Raw genomic sequence first — 18,884 nt, 5'->3', positions numbered from 1 at the left:
CCAAAACTCTTCTGTGATTATATGATTGCATTAGCCCATCACCCTCATTTTCAGTTTTCTTAACCATAGATTTCAGGAGAAAGGTTGCTCGCAAACTTGCAAAGCACAAAACCAAGCAGGGATCCCAAATGATCCCCCTGAATTACCTGTGCTCTGAGCTCCGAGTGGTGCTCTGAGCGGTGCTGGGGCTGTGGGTGGCACTGACGGCGGCACTGACGGCGGTGCCTCTTTGTTTTGCAGCGGTGATCGTGGGCGGTGTGGTAGGAGCCCTGTTTGCCGCCTTCCTCGTCATGCTGCTCATCTACCGGATGAAGAAGAAGGACGAGGGCAGTTACACGCTGGAGGAGCCCAAACAAGCCAACGTGACGTACCAGAAGCCTGACAAGCAGGAGGAGTTTTACGCGTAGAAGGAGAGCCGGCGTGCCTCGTGCTCCCTCCCTCCCCGCTCCAAACTCTCCCTCCTCCTCTACTTCATCCAGTCTCCCTCTTTCTCTCTCTCTGTCTCTCTTTTTTGGATCAGACTGTGAATTTAAAAAGCAAAACCCGCAACAGCTAAAGGAGAAAACCCATCTTGGGCATGATGAAAACACCGAGAGCCCAGCGCATCGCTGAGTTCAGCCCGACCCCGCTGGCCTTGGTGCAGCGGGAGGGACGGGACGAGGAGCCAGTGCCGGGGAACCCGTGTCTGGGAGCGGCCGGGCAGGCTGGGACAGCGGCCGGAGGTCACCGGGCTTGTCCCACCAACACAACAGACTCTGGGATCCGGACGCCTCCTGCCAGCCCTGGGGCGCAGGGGTGTTGGTTTGGATTTATCTTCTTTATTTTATTTTATTTTTTTTTCCTTTGGAAAGGAGGGACGTTTCATTCCCCTCTCTTGTTTTTATTTTGCATTTTCTTTTTTGGACGGGGTTGGCTGCTTTGCAGGAATTACCTTGCTCTCTGCTTCTGTTTGAAGAGAGGATGCGGCTTTCAGATACACTTTGAACCTCGAAGAAAGCACAAGGGGCTGGAATAGCTGATGCCCCGGGCTTTGCTCTTGGAGTGGTGAAAAAACAAATACACACATACCTGGCCAATACGCTGGAAATGACCCCTTTACATCGACTCTTCAGAGAGCTTGTGGAGCGGCAAGAAGCTGCATCGGGGTATCTCACGCTGCCGCCACCTCGCTTCACCGCATCGCGGTTCACAGCCAGAGACCTGGAATCTGCAGAACCCGCCTGTCGCCGCTCGCCGAGGGGTTTGGTGGAGAAGGGACTTTGCTTTTGCTGCGTTTTCACTGTGACCAATAAATCTCAGCTTGCGCAGTACGACCCAGAGCGCTGGTTGTGAAACGGAGCGGGACGCTGCGTGGGGGGAGCTGGAAATGGAGGAGCTAAACCCTCTCCCAGTTCCTCCAGAGGGGATAAAACAGCTCTGCAAGGCCTGAGACACGACATAGGAAAATAAATGCAAAGCGGAGGTAATACTCTGTCCCCTGGGGGGTCGGGCAGGGGTCCCCAAGGGCCACTCACCCCAGAGGTGAGGCAGAGCAGGGACTTTCCACCGCTCAGCCCCAGGGCAGCTTGGCTGCTCCGTGTCTTTTGCAAGACCCAGAGATGACGATTTGTGTTTCTTCTGTTGTTGCTTAAATCCCAGTATAACCCCCAGGGACCCCAGGAGCCCGAGAGCAAAAGCTCCTGGAAACCACTGTCACCCAGGTGTCCCCTCCGGGACCACTGAAGGTGCAGAGCAGCAGGGCCCGGCCCGGAGCCCAACCGCCCCTTCTAGAAAGGCAAGATTTGTCTGGAGCAAGCTCTGCACAGAAAAGTCAATTAGATATTGCAATGAGTTGGCTTTTAATTAGCTGAAGCGCTGTTTGTGCCGCAGTCAAGGAGCGCTGTTTTGATGATGGTCGCGAGCTTGATGGTGCCCCATGGAGACCGAGGCTTTGCTCTTAGAGCAATTTAAACAGGAAAATGGGAAAACCATGGTTGCTTTGACTCTGTTGCATCATGAATTAATTAACCTGGACAGGCACAGTGACACTTTGTCCCCTGAGAGTGTCAGTGGATAGAGGGATTTATGACCCTGATGGAGGCTACAAGACAGAAGCGCTTCTTTGTGTTAGAATTTGAGAGGCCAAATGCATATTTTATATATATATATATATATACTCGCATACATACATATATATATATATATGAACAGAAATCCCTGTAAATTTTCATTGTACTGCGTATGATGGCTGGTGGACTTTGCGGTTGTGGAAATGTGAGGTTTGGGGTGCAGGGACAGTGACCCGAAATGCCGACCCGGCTTTACTGCCGGGCAGGGAGCGGAACCCCTGTGCGCAGCCCGGCTGTAGAATCCCGGTTTAGAGACGTCAGCCTCCAAATCAGCCTTGGTTTGGCTCTTTTAATTCAGAGGAGATGGTCCCGTTGGATGTCTTGGGTGGTGATGCTGAAAGGCAGATGGGGGTGGGGGTGGGGTGGGGGTGGGGTGGTGTTTGCCCATGTTTCGGGTCCATCGTGGCTGTGGAAAATGAGGATGATGATGCTGCTGCTGTGAAGGGGAGACCACGTGTCCGAAGAAGGTTGGTGCCACCCTGGCTCCAAGAGCCACTTTCTCCAACCTGCTCCAAAAAGAGAGTTTTAACTCATGGTTTTGATGGGTTTGGGTCTTTTGGGACTACACAAAGGGCCTTGACTGTTGGGGAGTAGCAGAAATTGAGCCTCTTCATCATTTAATGAGTTGGGCACATCAAGTATCAAGGCCACCCAAAAATCACCATCTTTCAGAAAAACGTGGACTTAATCTTTTGAGCTTGCATTAAAAAATACCCTCCCAGCTTAATCTTTTAAATGCTTCTTTTCTTAGCTGCTTCCCTAATCTTCTTCATTCTATTTTTTTTTTTTTCCCCATTAATAGTCTGGAGTTCTATAATACAATTTTTTATTCACTCAAGCTTAACCTTGGTTCGCTCGGCTGGTGTTAAGTTGTAATCCTGGCACTTAAATCTGCTGCAGTTCCAGCAGTGAGGAAGGCTGAAGAGGAGGCTCGGCTTCCTCGGGCAGTCATTGAAAGTACCAGATGACCACATGCGGAAACAAAAAAAATAGGTGAAGGCAATTAAACTGGCAATCAGAATTGACTAAATGCTTAATTCATTGTATGTTTGCTGCTTCCAGGCGCTCACCGTGTTGCTCTCTGCCTGGAGAGGGGATGCGAGCTCAAGGAGACTGGCTCTTGGGTTTGGAGCCCATCTTTTTTGGGGGATAAATCACGATGGAGCCTTTCCTGTCACCTCAGCTCCCCGGAGCATCGGGTTAGTTGTTGGATGCTTGGGAGCAATAATAACCCATCTTTTCTCAGCTGTTGATTTGGCCATGGAGCAGGTTTGTAGGAAACTCAATTCTGATGGGCTCTTGAGCATCCCACCCACCATCCCGTCCTGAGCTGCCCGACGGCGCACTGTCCCCTCCGCACGAATCCGGCTCCTTCCCCGGCCCCTGCACATCCCTTGCAGCCATATCACCCACGAGCAGCTGCCCCCAGCCGGGGCAGTGCCCAGATGTGCTGCTCCATCCAGCTGTGCGCCCCAAGGACCTGGGTGGCCCATGTGGGCTTTTTAATTTGCTTTTTCGTTTGCTTTGCCATTTCTTTTCCAGATTTTTGTGTGTGTGTGTGTATGTGATAGATGCACTGAAGGAAGACTTTGCTGTGCCAGCCTGATGAATTTAGGAGAACTGCAATCACCAGGTGTGGGAGATGGTGCCAGTTCCTCTCCCAGCTGTGCTGGGTTTTGGTCTCTTGTTCCTGGGATTTGTGGCAGCCAATGTCTTGAAGGAGAATGGGAAAGTAATCGGTGACTCCTGGGCCATATATAAGTAAGGAGGAGGCAGCAGGAGGGGCTTGGAGGGAAGGGAGGACCAGAAAATGTGTGTGAGAGCCCAAATGGGGCAGGGGGTGGGCTGGAAGGGGGAACGGGATGGAATTGAACCCAGCCCCGGACAAGTTTTGCAGGGCTGGGAGTTGCCCCTTTCTTCCAAAAATCTCTTTGATTTTGGACCTTTCAAAAAGCAGCAGCAGGACTCTGCACCAGGGAGGTCTCCCAGTGATAGCACTGGGCTGGATGTGTGCTGTTGAGTGCTGGTTTGCCTCTAAATTTCCCATTCCTTCCCCATTTTGCCTGTTGGGTGCTGAAGGTCCCCGTGCAAGAGCTGCTTTGCTCCACATGAGCCTCAGCTCCTGCTCCCCATCCTCACCATTCAGAGCTCTCTGACCCCTGCCATGAGTCACCCACGCGGAGGCTTTAATAGGTGCAAAACCATTAGCTAAAATCAAGAATGGATTTTTAAATTATCACCCTTTTTATGATGCTCAGCGTTTCTGGGCTCCAAGGTTTCCACGAGGCTCCAGCAGCTCCTAAAGTGACATTGAATTTGCAGCACTGAAAGGCTGATGAGAATCAGCGGCGTCTCGTCAGCTGCTCGGCCGGGCTGGTGGCTGCCGTGACAGGGCCGCGTGTGGCGTCTGTATGTATATATATGTGTATGTAATTAATATATATGTATATATGTATATACGCGTGTGTACAAAGCCCACGCGCGTGCACAGGCTCAATGCAAACCCTGTGAATGAGGAGGAGGGGGGTTTATCAGCTGGTGCCGTGCTGGACTCCGCAGCCCTCAGCCCCATCCTCTGCTGCAGGATTTGTCCCTGCGCTGCCAGCTCTGTCTGTCCCAGCAAAGGCCCGATCGCGGCCGCTGGGTCAGGGTCCACCAGGGCTGGGATAAAGGGCATTTTGCCGCATCCCCCGGCAGAGCCAAAGCGCAGCCCGGGCTGCTGGCAAAGCAGCTGAAGCCCCGCATTTCCGCCAGTTTAACCCCATACCTTGTGCCTGCGGCTCCACGGACGCACCCCCCTGGTCTCTGTAGAGAAGTCCCAGGCTGGAGTGGACCTTTCTTTTATTATTTTTTTTAAACTTAGTTTTATTTTGGGGCAAAGCCGCCCCCAGAGCTGCCCGTGCCATGCCCAGAGCTTGGTTCTCTCCCCCACCTTCCCCACTGCTCATCCGCCGCATCTCCAGAGACCCCGAGGGTAGCAGAGACTCCAAGTGCATAAGCCACCCCTGTGCTGGGTCCCCTGGTCTAAGTCATAAATTACAGCTGACAATCAAACCAGACAGAACTGCTGACTGCAGACAATGATATATCCATCGCAGTTCGATAGAACTGCTTTTTAAAAACCACGCGCTTCTCTCTCACTAACGCTCGCCGCCATTGCTCCAGGATGAACCGCCACCCATTGGTTCTCGTGTAAATAAACGTGAAACATTCTTGTATAAATTAAAAAAAAAAAAAAGAAAAAAAATCCATTGATATATGTTAAAAAAAAAAATAAATATCCCTTTCCAGAAGACTTAAATAATTCAAAGAAAAAGAAAAACCCAACAACAAGTGAGCCCCACTTTGCTTTTTCTATGGAGTTGACGTAAATTCCCGATAGGAGAATGGAAAAGTCTTTAAGAATACAAAAAACTACAAGTGTTTCACCTTTCAGTGAACATGGGAGGGGAAAAAAATGCATGTAAATATTTTTAATAGGAAACATATCTTAAACAGAAGTTTTTTTTGTATGTACATAACTCTTTTAGAGTTTAGTACTTAAATTGCTTCATAGTGTCTGTTAAAAAAACAAAAACAAAATAAAATGTTTGTTAATTGTTTTTGTTCTTACTCAATGGCCAAAACTTTAAAAATAATTAAAAAAGACTATAAAAATAACCTTTGCCAATGGATCTAGCACTGTAATGGTACTGTCTATTTTTTTTAATTATTTCTGTGCTGTGCCCATTTATAAAAGGAGAAAGAAGAAATAAAGTCATTTAAACCTTGTCCGCGCTGGGCTCCACTGGCTTTGTGCTGCAGACCGCCTGCCCGGGGTTTAGTTCTAGTCTTGGCTCTCCTTGCCAAAGCAATTCCTGGAAGGGAACACGGTGAGAGATCTGGCAGTGGTGCCCTTGGCCTCCGCAAGGAGACACTTGGATGTGTTTAACAGCCCCTGTGTTGCAGAGCCCAGACCTCAGTGCTGTGTCCCGACTCGATGGCAGTTCCATGGCCTTGAGCATAAATTTCAGGGAAGGTAACTTTTGGGTACATTTTTTTGAGTGTTCCTGGGTTTTATTACCAGCTTCATACCCAATTCCCTTATAAATCTCTGCCTGAAGGTTCTCATGCTCCATCACCAAGTGCTTCATCCACTCAGAACGCTGACGCTGCTGCTGTGTATAAGCCACCCCTCAGCCCTTAGCGAGGGCCACAGGCTGCTATCCCGGGCAAACACAGTCCTGCCTTTGAGGCCATGCAGCCCAGAAGCACCTTGCTGGATGCTGGGAGCAGATAGAGCCCCGAATCCCTTCACTTTGCACCCCAACCATAGGCTTGCAGGGCCAGGGAAGTCCTGATCACCCCATCCTCTCTATGACCCCGGGACCGCTCCCTACAGAAGCACCTCAGGTTTACCAGGGCCACCCACCCAGGTTTTCAGGCGATACGATTTCCCTGTCCCGCGGTCAGGCTGCCCGTACGCTCGGCAGAGGCCGTTACAAAGTGAGTAACTGCTCACACTGAGGTGTTGGTATTCAGGCTGAAGGCTTGAAACAGCCTCTAATTATATCCCCATCCCCATTGCTTGTATATATTTTTTTCCCACCGAACGGCACTTATGGGAATGTTCCCTTCCCCCAGCACCATTGCAGACCTCCAGGATTCGGTGGGATAACCCCAAACAGCCCAAGTGGGGTTTTATTTTGCAGCAAAAGGGGCTCCCTGTGACCTACCTTTTACAAATCTCCGCTACATGAGCAGAGTGTACAAAAATAACACTGTAATTGAGACTTCACCTTGCAAACCAACAGGCCAGAGGCACTAACCCCCTCTGGTCCAAAGGGCTTTTAGACAATTGCACACGAACAGCCACAACACCCACCCGAGTGTCCAGTGCTGCCCACAGCTGGGAAAGACCCCGAGACACCAACCCTGAGCTGAAAAGAGCATGGACGTACACACGATTGTCACCACTGTCCTGGATAAAGTGTTGCATGAAATAGTCGCGCTGCTGGTAAGCACCCAGGAGACATTGGTTTTGATGGACTCGTCAGGAACCGATGTGTCAAATCAACCCACTGTCCTTTTGAGCTCTGTGTAGAGACAGGGACCTGTCTGTGTCCAACACGGCCAGGGCAGCGAGGTTCTGTCACTGTCCCACAGGACACCCTCGTCTATATGTAGTTTATTGTAGGGTGGGTGGAAAACTTGGTTGTAAGGTACCTGGGGAGTGCTCATCAGCAGCTCACTGTCAAAATGGACAGACAGATTGAGTGGGTACGCAGACAGGATCTCTCCGGGGGGCAGGTTTATTCAATATTTTCCTTAACAGTTGAATGACAGCCTAACACCAATTATTATTAAATTTGCAGACAATACCTTGCTGTAAGGGACAGCGAGTACATCAGAGGACAGGGCCAGAATTCTAAGTGATCTTCATAAATTGGAAATGTATTAAAAAAAGTCACCTCCGTGATCAGTGGGCAGGTCAACATCAGCCAGGAAGGTAACTTCTCCTGCCTGTTTTTTATCTGAACATAGCAGAGGTCAAGAGACTCGTGCTCCAGCCCCTCACCAGCTCCGTTCCCTGCTCTCCACTCGCTCCAGCGCCTCAAGGGTTTCTTGGCGTAAGGGGCCCAAAACTGCCCCCAGGATTCGCGTTTTTTCCTCCCCAGGTCCCAGCACAGGGACGGTCACTGCCCTGCTCCCCTGGCCACACAGTGCTGGGACACTCAGGATGCTGTGGCCTCTTGGCCACCTGGACACACACTGGCTCATGTTCAGCTGCTGTCACCAACACCCCCGGGGCCTTTTCAGCTGCTCTCCCCCAAGCCATGAACCACCGGGGTGTGCTGGAAGGGAAGGAGGGGGCTGTACCGCTGCCTAGGATTTGCCAAAACCATAAATCCCCCTAAACATTCAGGTATTGGAGAATGAGGTCAGACCCAAACGCCTTCATGGCTTTAGCCCCCTCCCAGACTCCACACAGCTGCATTTCAGCAGTGACAGAGCTCCCCGTTAGATCCTCAGAGGGTTACAAATCCTCTCTGAGCTTCCTGCGTACTCCAAATGCACAGTGTTTACCAGCTGCTCTGACTAGCGCTGGTTACTGCTCCCCAGGCAGCTTTGCTGACGGCAGCGACAGCTGTCCGGCCTCAGCACGGAGCAGCTCTGCTGGGTACATGGACATGGTGGGTCATCTCCTCCCTGTCCCCCCGCAGGTCTGATCCTGCATGCACAAAGCCCTATTTCAGAGTCCTCTGCATCGCTGTGAACAAATAACATCCGCAACCTCACTCCCGTCTTTTCCTCTTCCCTCTGAGGTCCCTCCCACCCAGCTCATCTCTGGGCTCAGCAAATTCCTCCCCTGTGTTTCCCCCTTGACTCTTTTCCCTATTCTCCAAGGGCAGGAAGTCCTCTAAAAAAAAATGATATATATTTATACATAAAAAAAATTAAATCCCAGCTAAGAATGGCCAGATAAAGGTCCTCATCCTGGTCTCCAGGACAGGACAGCCTGATGGGAGTGATGCATATCGGGGCACAGCAGACACCAGTGGCTCCAGAATGCCGCCTCCAAGTATTTTTGGGCTATTGTACAGGATTCAAGGCAAAGAGCAGCCTATTCCTGCTCTGTGTGACAACATTTCCTGAGCATCAGCAGATATTAATAGCCAACTAATCTAGCAGTCAAACATTTCCCATTATTTACCTGCTTCAGGACAATTGGCATCTGTGCCTGTAAACATACTTTTGGGATTTGCACGTGTCCCTCACCCACTCCCAGCCCTGCCCAGAGGCATTTCCTCCCATCCACAAACCAGGTGCTGTTTTTCCTGAGGCTGCATCCATCCTCGTGAGGGGTGGACAGGACAGTTCACCCCGTATCCTATGTCCGAGAGGACAGAGAATTCCCTGGTGGGATATTTCCCTCAATAGAAAGCTCCAGAAAAATCAGTGTTTATCCAGGACTGCTGGAGCCTGGACATTTGGTGCCTGGATTTGTATTCAACGAGAAATTCTGCTGGTTGACAATCTGTGTTCAATCTAACAAGGAACAAAGCCAATTAAAAATAATAGGGACCCTGTGCTACTGCCTGTAACAAAACAATAATAGTAATAAAGGCTAAAACGATTTAAGTGTTCCATTTAGATAAAAATCCAAACATTCCAATCTGATTCTGCCTTTCTCATTATTTTCTGTAATTGTTTCTCATCAGCACTAAGTCATTGGGAACAGAGAATTGGATCAGCTGGTTCTGATAAGACTCAGACCAAATTCCATCCCTGTCAACGACTTCCAGAGGAAAGCAAGAGCAGCCCCACTGCTCCCACCATAGAGGGCATTTCCTGACATGATCATGGAATTGAAGCCTCTTAGTTTTCCAAAACTTGAATTTTAGGACAAGGATTGTGTCAGAGGTGAAAGTCACCATCACCCTGCTACAGCAGTGGCTGGGGAGCTTCCTACAGGTCTGGTCTGCATAAGCCTACCTGGCAAGGAGAATGGCTGGGGGAATCCTGCTGACTTCCTGCCGCAGAAGTAGTGTTCTGCTAAAAAACGTTAAAATAAAGCTGCAGAAATTAGGAAATAACTTGAGAAGCCATCTAGAGAGATGCCATGACCTCCACACCCCACCCAGCTGCATCACAACTCTCAGTACCACCTTTCCCTTTAAATATCAGGAGCCCAATTAAGGAATGTGGGCGGTAACCCTTATATGCAAATGATCCGTTCAGCTGCGAACCGGCTCATTAACCAATTCGCCGGATGTTTCTCGTGCCAGGTAAGATGCTCCTAATTTTGTATGCTGGGATATAACACCTTTATTTGTGTTCCACCTCAATTTGGCCTGAGTTCAAAGTGCTTTCAGGGTGGCTGGGTAAGGACGAGGCTTTCACCAGCCCAGGCCGTGGCAAGGGTGCACACCTGGGTCACGGGAGAGGTTATAACAAGCACCTGGTGCCCAGGGGGGGTCTCCAGATGCCCACAGGACAGAAGGGTCCCCAGAGGAGCTGCGGCGGGTGAGGACAAGGAGGGACGGGGGAAGATGGGGAGTTTGCTGGCAAGACCCTGAAGTCCTAGAGACTGTGCTTGAAGTTTTAGGCTTTTTGGCTGAACTGTTTCTGTAGTCACATACTGGGGGAAATGAAGCACAAGCAGTGATTTCTCTCCTGTCTCTTGAATCCAATAACTTCTGTAATAGTGGCAGCTGAGGATGGAAATCATTCCTTCTGACGCTCTGAACTGGAGCTGAGAGCTTTTCCTGGCTGTGAACTCTCAGGAGTTAATTCCTGCTCTGAAACAGGAGGTCTTTTGCTCAGCCTGGGGCTCCAGTTTCAGCCTGAATCCACATTATCAAACCCTAGGGCATTCCCCTCTGCAACAGCCCAGCACTCTGAATCCAAACCCACTGCAGGCAATGAGTTCAACAGGTAAAATCAGTGGAACAGCTCGGAAAGCAGGCTGGGTTGGAGGCACTTGTGCCTCTTGTGTGTTTTGCATGAGGAGTGTTGCCCTGGGCAGGGATGTTTCTGAAACCTGATGTTTTAAAGGTCTCCATGGGTTGTGATGAGGAGCAGGGGAATGGTTTAGGCACAGAGTACATTGCGTGTCCGTGTGGACATGCACACAAAACCCTGATCCTGTCTGATGTGACATACAAATGTGGCCAGCATGTGTTCTGGGTCCTCCTGTTCCACCAAGAAGATTTTGGACCACAACCTTCCCATCTCACCTAACTATGCTCTGACAAAACACTGTTCACATCCTTAAACTGTTCTCTACACCGTGACCATCTCTCCTCTAAGATACTATAGACTGTGTAAACTGCTTGGGCAGGAAATACAATCAGTATGGAAATTCTGGGCTGTTATTGAGGTATCTGAGGAGCCCCTGCATCTCCTCCCCGCTCCCCATACCACGCTTACCTTGGGGTGTAGCAGGGCTCTGACAAAATCCTCCCTCCATGGCAGACTCTTGCTATCTGCAACTGCAGTCCCACCAGCTGGAGCCCAGCCTGGTGCCGAGCAGGGTGTCAGCAGCTAATAATTATAATAAATTAATAATAGCCTAATTAATATTTTTTCATTATTTCTGCCTCCTCAAGAGCTCCCGGAGGTGCTGAATAATCCACTGAAACGTTTTGTACCACAAGCTCAAACGAGGAGAACTGTGTGGGAGGCTGAGTGGATGGTGACTGCCATGCGGGGTGGGGACATGGGGAGAGTTGCTGCAGCCTGGAGCCCCCCGGACTCTGCCTTGTGAAGCAGAAAACTCATCTCTGTCTGCACACATCTGCACTGATAGCCAAGGCAGCGAGCTACAAATTACCAGTTGAACTGGTTTTGATTGGGGGGGAAATATGAAATTATGAGCTTCCTAAAAGTCCCAGCAATGAGGGCTGGTGGTGTCTGATGGGGACCTGGGAGGCAAAACCAGAGACAGGTGGTGGGGAAACAATCCCACCTGGTTCAGTGGGAAGGTTTTTCTCTAGTAGTTCTGAAATAGCCCAAATTAAAACGATGGCTCTGCAAGGAAATGGTGTGGCAATTGGCTTACATTTCCAAATGGTTTGTCATTTTTAAATGGGAAAACTTACAGTGTAATCTTTGGAAACGGCAAGCTGCATAATTTCAAATTACTCCGAAATATTCAAATTAAGAAGGGCAGTGAAGTAGATCTTTGCCTTAAAAAGTGTTGGTTTTGTTGAATGTTAATTGTGTGATGAAACTAAAATCTGATTTCCAATGTCTGTGGTGAAGAAGATAAGACATTATGAGTTCAATTTGCAGCAAAGGGGAGTGATAATATCCTGGAGGCAGGGACAGGAGCAGGGGCTGGCTCACCCAGGCTGCGGAGTCCCCACCGTCTGCCTGTTGGAGGACTTGGAATGATTCTGTACTGGTTTGAGTTTCCATATTTCTGCAGCATTTCCATAGGAAAGCTGCTGTTGCCCACCTCCTTCAGAGCTGCCCTGAGATGAGGGGGGACGGAGATTGTGAGCAAACAGCTGCTTCCAAACCGCCTGGGAAACACCTGAATTCTCACCCCGTTTCGCTAATGCTGGGCGAGGTGAAGGGCAGGGAGCCGAGGTGTCCGTGGGACCCCCATCTTCGCACAAAGGGTGGTGCTGCAAGCAAATCAACTCCTGCAGCAGCCGAGGGCAACCGCTGGATATGCAAAAGGCCGTTTGATTATTTTTTTTACCATTTATCACATTAAAAATAAAGTCGGGGTTACATTTACACCACCCCGCCCCTTAAAAGCAGCGGACGTTTCCTTGCCTGCAGGAGGCAAAAGCAGATGGTGCTGCAAAAGGGGGAAGGAAAGCTTTTAGCATCCTTCCCCAGTCTCACCAGGCACTCAGTGGTGACAATCACCGAGCAGGTAATGGAGATGGAGCAGAAACGCTGATTTGCTGCTTGTGGAGAACAAAAGAAATGGCCATTTTATTTTTTTTCCTTTTTTTTTTCTCCATAGATCAGGGCAAACAAACAGCTTCTTTAATAATGAAATCTGCCTTGATGTGCCCAGGATGGGACGTCTCCTGCTGAGACGAGCTGGTCAGCTGATAACAGGCAGTTTTTCCTTATCACTAGCCCAAAACGGCAGAGATTATCTTCTGTGATAAATGTAGGAGAGGCTGCCAGATCAAATACTTCACCAGAGATTTAAGGGGAAAGAAAAATGTTTAATACTGCTTCTTTCTCATGGCCATAGTTTGCACATCTCGGGGCCCATTGACTCTGCTGGGATGTGACTCTGTCCTTCTTGGGGGAGCCGAGAAGAGGATAGAGCAGAAATGCAACCGCGGAGCTGCCCGGGGTGGGAAGATTCGAGCAGAGTGAAGGTTTTGCCAGGGGTTCATGTTGCTGAAATGCAAATTATCCCACTGAGTCTTGGTAGCCAGGCAGGAGCGCTAACCCGTATTTGTAGCACCGAGGTCTGGAGGCGGCTACTGTGGGGTCAGGATGGAGCTGGGGGGACTTGCCAAGGTGTAGGGTCCTGCACCAAAGCAGGACCCATAGAGCAGGACCTGGGGTCTTTCCCCAATCTCCTTTCCAGCTGGGCTGGGAACATGGAGAAGAGGAAAATCACAACACCAATTTACACAGCGGTTTTCAGTGGGTGGACGGAGGGATTCGGAGCCAGGCAACCGCTGAAGCTTTACATGTCCAATGCAGACTGTGAGAACAGGGGGAAATAATCCCCAAAGCTGCAGCTATTTCAAGAAAAGAGAGAAAACTCTTGATTCCTGTTGCATTTGAGGGAGCTTTAAAGGAGCAGCAAAAGCAGAGGCCAGGCTTTGGCAGGAGCTGGCTGTGCAAAGCTGCTTTGGACATCTCGAGAAGCCCACAGATTGTTTTCATTTTCCTTAATGGATCCTCAGATCTTTCACTTGGAGAAGAACCTGGGGATGAAAATTCGACAGAAAGGATTAATTATGGCTGGCACAGGAGTTCAAGGGGACGTGAGCCGTGGAGGTTTCAGGCTGGCCAGAGAGGAGGGTAATTCAGTGGGAGGTGATGCGTACAAGTTTCTGGCTGGCAGAGAAGAGGGTAATTTAGTGGGAGTTGATCCCTTGAGGTTTTTACTGGATAGAGAAAAGAATAACTTGCAGGAGGAGACTCATGGGTGGGTTCTCTTTAGTTTCAGGCTTCATAGTAAGTTCCTCTTTTAACTTTAGGGCTTCCTTCCCCGGATGACTCTTGTATTTGCTATTTCAGACTCCTGATTAAAGAGCAGCTCCTTCAGGATGCTGGACGGCTCAGGGGCTTGGGAAGGGGGAACAGAGACTTTCTCCAACCACAGAGCGCTGTCGCTGTGCTTTCTAACAGCAGGAGCACAGATAAAGGCCTTAATTTTCCTAGAGACCTCATGGGTCAGTCCTCTGGTCTAACCAGAGAAGGGAAGATTTCCTTGTAGCTGGAACTTTTATAGCCTTTTCCTCCTGTGTGAATAGTCAGGAGTCTAATAAAAGCTAAATCTATATGGCAACTTTCCCCTCAGAACTTTCTTATGACCTATTTCCACTATATCTATAGTGGAATTCTCTCCCTGAGGCTGCTCACAGTATCTCAAGCGGGTTGGGGTCAGCCGGCAGGTCTGCAGGTGACAGGACGGATGCACCAGGAGCCGCTCGTGTGGCCACGCAGCGTTCCAGCAGGGGAAGATCCAGCGGTGCTCTGCTCTTCCAGCTCCCGTGTCCCACACTCAGTTCAACACGTGCTTCTGGTAGAGACCAATTCCAGTAGCCCCTGGTACAACCAGTGTTTGATTTATATCCGTGCTCAAAAGACACTCAAAGCCAACCTTCTGTTTTAGGCATCTACAGTTTGTCATACAGTGCATAATGTAGGAGGGTCTTAATCCCCTGAGAGGTTTCAAGATGCTCCTGTCGTATGGCTAATATATACATAATATATATACATACAGATTAAATCCCTCTTTTGCTAAGTAGCCATATCGCTCAAACTCCATTTCACAACACATCACCAGAGCCTCATTTTGCAACAATTTTTCCTGCCTTAGCAGAGAGCTCATCTATTTACACACGTCTCCTCCACACCTAATAACCACAAGAATAACTAATAGGAAGTGCTTGAAGCATGTCTTAATTAGTCTGACATTAGCAAGCACCAATGTCTTTAGTTAATTGATAGATTTTAGCACAATTGAATCTCAGAAATTGAGTGAGGGTTTCATCTGCCTTCACCAGAGGCTGAACAAACTATGTTCATATATCTCTCGGCACGAGGATGTGACACAACAGCAGCTGATGGAATGGAGAGGACCCACCTCTAAGAGCAGCTGAAGGAGCATGCAGAACTTCCTCCCATCTAGCCTGCATTAGATGTGACTAAATGCAAAAGATATTATTCATGCTCAGATGGCAGCTGAGGATCTGGAGAGCAGAGCCAGCGTTTGCCTTGCAGCAGTCGTTCTCCCCAGAGACAAAGCATTTAAAGGGCAGAGAGAGGGACTGACTCATTGGTATCACCCAGATCCAGGTCCATCCCTGCACCCCGTTTTCAAGGTCAAGGTGAACCAACAGATAAGGTAGGGAAGGCTCATGGGAGCAGGGCTGGCACTTGCTGGTGCCAGTGGGGATGGGGAGGGAATCGTGTGCTGCTGCTCAGCTCTGTGCTGGTACCTCCCTGGGCCCCAGGAGCAGGCAGCAAAGAGACCTCACGGTTCCAGGCAAGCCTCAAAGCATTGCAGAGCATTTGCAAAGCAACTGCTGTGATGCTGAACTCATTTCACTGAATAAAAGGCCCGCAAGGAACATCTCAGGCCTATTTGCTTTGGATTTATAATGACGGCTCAGCAAGTTAACCCAGCTTTTTAAAAGATTTCTCCCGTGATGGAGTCTGCAGAGCAGGGGAAAGGGAGACGATGAAAACATTTAAAGGAAGCCCTGTGGGGATGACTCCAGATTTAAGCCCTCATAAAATGCAACTGGTTTTCCAAAACACGCCGAGCCAGATTACTGTGACACAAACAGGAGGTGAGGAGGCATTGGCCAAGTGGAATCGTCTTAATGGCCACTAGAAAAGCAACTGCTGTGTAAATGTTATAAAGAACCATTAACAAGCTGGACGCTGCTGTTTTGACAAGCCGCACGTGTAAAAGTGAGAAGAAATCCTCGCAGTGCCTTGTTCACAGCAACAAATACCTTGGAGGGGGTTTTGTGACAAGGGGAGGTCATGCTTAACCAGCCGCTGGAGCTGTAATTGTCCTGCTGGCAGCTGGGCAAGGGCAGGCAGAGGTGAACACTCAGCTCCATGTCCTGCTCCTCCCAAAGCGCCCGCATCCCCCCATTGATCCTCCAGCCTTCCCTCTGCTTCCACACGAGTGCGGCGGCTACAACCAGACGAAAAGGAATCTCTTTGTAACAGCTCTGCCGGCCCTTTGGGCTTTCACGAGCCAGGCTTTGATGGACACCGAGCTCCGGTGGGCTCCGTGCCAGGCCCACGAGAACTGAGGAGGTTGTAATGAGATTCTTTCAGTAATTCTTGTCAAGGCGCAAAACCAGCGAACCTCAGTAAATCAGCGAAGCCTTTCGTGTTCCACGTCTTGATGGAAACATCAGTAGAGAGACACTTGGTGCTAAATTGTCTGATCGTTGGCAGGTGTCCAGTCCTGAGAGCAAGATGAGGGCAGAGGGAAATAGGGGAGGGTAACGCATGGGATGAGACTCTTCCTCCAGCCTTGAGGGCCAGATCCAGCCTCACCCTGGTCTGATGGGGCACGTTCTTGCAGAAGGAAAGTGTCTTGCAGGTAAACTCGTACCCGTGGGGTTCTTGGAGCTGACTGCACCAGAAAGAGACCCAGGAGCTCAGCCCAGGGAGGGATGCAGGGGAAGCGCGATGCCCTTTGCACTGACGGTCACAAGGCAGTTCTCCACCTTTTTGTCTTGTCCTGGGGCATCACAGTCATGGAAAAAACAGAGGTCTCTAGTATCAGCATTATGTTTTCTTAGCATTTAGGAATTATTATGTGTATACATATATGTAAAAAGACAGGAGGAAAGGCGAGGACTAAGGTTTGAGGAGGAATCTGATCCTCAGGACCCTCTCTCTGAGGGCATTGTGGATCCCTGTCTTCAGCCTGGCTCTGCTACCAGTCTCATGACAGCAGGATGAGGCCTCTGGGCACTGTGTGGTGAACAGCACCCGTGAGCCCAATCCGCACAGTCGAGCGCCCTGGGGCTGCCGTTGCAGCCGATGTGATGGTTCAGATGCTTCTGGGTTTTTCAGAGCTGTGAACTCAGCTCCCTTCCGTTCTCTCACCTGCCTCAGCTTTGTTTGCTGAATTATTCAGGTGTCTTTGCTAAGATTTAACACATCTCCTCGTTAGCCTGTTGAAAGATGTACCTAGTTAGTGACATCTATCCTGCCTGGATCCATTTCAGGCAAGTCTAGCGGTGATGGATGTGGAGAGCAGGAGGGCTTTTCTCCTCCCTCTCTCCAGCCTCAGCCGTGTGTATTCCCTGCTGGAGGATGCTGTTCCAGGGTCTTTATTTATTGACCTTGGAGAGGCCGTGCATCTCCTCCTGCTGACATCCCGCCAGCTGTATGAGCCATCCGGCCTGGATCAGCAGCCTGAGATGCTGATGTCCCTTGGAATGGAAGGGACGAGGTGGGTGGACATGTTGGGATGGCAGCAGCCAAATTCCTGTTGTCTGAGCTGACACTGCTGAGCCAAGAGGACTCGGTTCACCAGCCCACTGGATAGCTAAGCTCCCTCAGCACCAGCTCCTGCAATCTGTATAATCTGGGGATAATTAGCTGGTTTTCTGCCTTGCAACTGCATAGTGTCTGCTTGTCCTCAGCTCTGATCTGCCATTTGACAGTTCCTGGCTGGCTGGAAAATGTTGCAATTAAATGCTCTTTCAGGTCAAACTGTATTTCAGGGTGGAAAAGAGTGACTAGCTCTAACTGGACCGCTGAGGGCTGCGAGGCGGCTGTGCAGACGTTTGGCACTCGGGTAGTAACCAGCTCCTCCTGATGTCCCTTTGAGGAGGCAGCAAATCCAAGTTTCTGTGTCAGTTCCATCTATCAGAAAAACGGTGCCTTTTTGGATGTAGCGGCATGAATTCTGGAGGGGGAATTCAAGTAGTTTTGAAGGCCTACATCTTTCCAGGCTCTTACCCTGCCATTGCACCACAACTGTTCCTAAATGCACCATATTTCATCCTGATGCCGAGTGGGTTTCTTAGTCTTCTTGTCTCTGTTGTCTTAATACACATAAGTATAACTCTGCAGTAAGTGTTTGCAGAGGAGAGGTGACATCTGGAGCAGCCACACAGTGCCCTGAAGGGAGACAGGAGGCGGTTACAGCTTGGGGGACACTTGGAGAAGGTCTTGACTCTTTTATGATGGGACATGGGCTGTGCCTTCTACCTCCACCCGTAAAACCATTGAAGAATTTGGGAACATTATGCTGGAGAAATGCCTGCGTGTGTCTGTGGGACTTTTTGCTTCAAAGCTCCATTTCCCTGCGTTTTGTTTCCACAGGCTGGGCTGCCCTTACAGCTCTTCCCGCCGCTGGTCCCCTCCTCCCTCCCGCAGGGAAGCAGAGCGGAGCTCTGTGTAAACGGCTGCTCTCCAGATCCCTTTGAACGTTGTCAGAGCCCCTTGTTCGTGTGAGCAGAGCAGGTTTCAATATACATGAGATTAAGCAGGCACCAAGGAAAAAAATCCCAAACCACAAACATCTGGGCGAGTTCTTGAAAAAAGGAGGCTCTCCCTTTATTTTTTTCTTTATTTTTTTTTTTTTAAGAAAATTACCACCAGCAACACAACAACAAAAAGCTTTCAAGTCTTTTTCAGACACGTGTCTGAGATTTCCGCCTTTGACAGAGGATGCTTTGCATAGGGTGCCTTGTGTCGGATTGTGCTCGTTTCAGATGTTTCCCAAACAACATATGCTTGTAAAACAAGAGCAATAAAGCCAGCCATGGCTGCTCCTGCTTTGTCTTTAAAGCCAAGTTGAAACATACTCCTGTCTGCTCTGCTTGTCTGGAGATGTGGTAGTAAAGGCTCTGCCCGCTTGGATGGCAGCGATGGGCTATGTTGGGTGAAGCCTGGATTTAACCCTCAGTAACAAGTGCACTCTGGCACAAGCTTGGAATGAAGATGCTCCGAATGAGACACATCTTCTCCAACGTTTGGCTTCAGGGCCCGAGGCTCAGCCCTGCCACCCATGTGCGGTTCCTCTCGGTGCTGGCCAGGATCCTGGAGAGTAAATATCTTTGAACGCCAGGCCCCTAAACTGCATTTTTCCAT

General features: G+C 49.7%; 1 protein-coding gene and 1 long non-coding RNA gene across 4 annotated transcripts in view; both read left to right on the top strand.

The window, feature by feature from the left end:
* SDC3 (syndecan 3) overlaps positions 1-5,879 on the top strand; it is a 33,504-nt gene extending 27,625 nt beyond the window's left edge. For 2 of the 3 annotated variants that reach the window (XM_065041370.1, XM_021297457.2), the window contains exon 5: positions 241-5,879. In XM_065041370.1, the coding sequence (XP_064897442.1) occupies positions 241-407 (167 nt within the window). In that variant the 3' untranslated portion in view covers positions 408-5,879. The remainder of the gene's footprint in view (positions 1-240) is intronic. The other variant, XR_010468124.1, reaches the window with a different exon arrangement.
* A 2,702-nt stretch (positions 5,880-8,581) lies between these two features.
* The window catches only part of LOC110364090 (uncharacterized), an 89,585-nt gene continuing 79,282 nt past the window's right edge, over positions 8,582-18,884 (top strand). Inside the window, exon 1 of the long non-coding RNA XR_010468125.1 lies at positions 8,582-9,877. This is a non-coding gene — a long non-coding RNA (uncharacterized LOC110364090). The remainder of the gene's footprint in view (positions 9,878-18,884) is intronic.

The sequence above is a fragment of the Columba livia genome, chromosome 26 (assembly GCF_036013475.1).
Source record: "Columba livia isolate bColLiv1 breed racing homer chromosome 26, bColLiv1.pat.W.v2, whole genome shotgun sequence".
Classification (NCBI taxonomy): domain Eukaryota; kingdom Metazoa; phylum Chordata; class Aves; order Columbiformes; family Columbidae; genus Columba; species Columba livia.
This window is presented reverse-complemented; position numbering and strand designations above follow the sequence as displayed.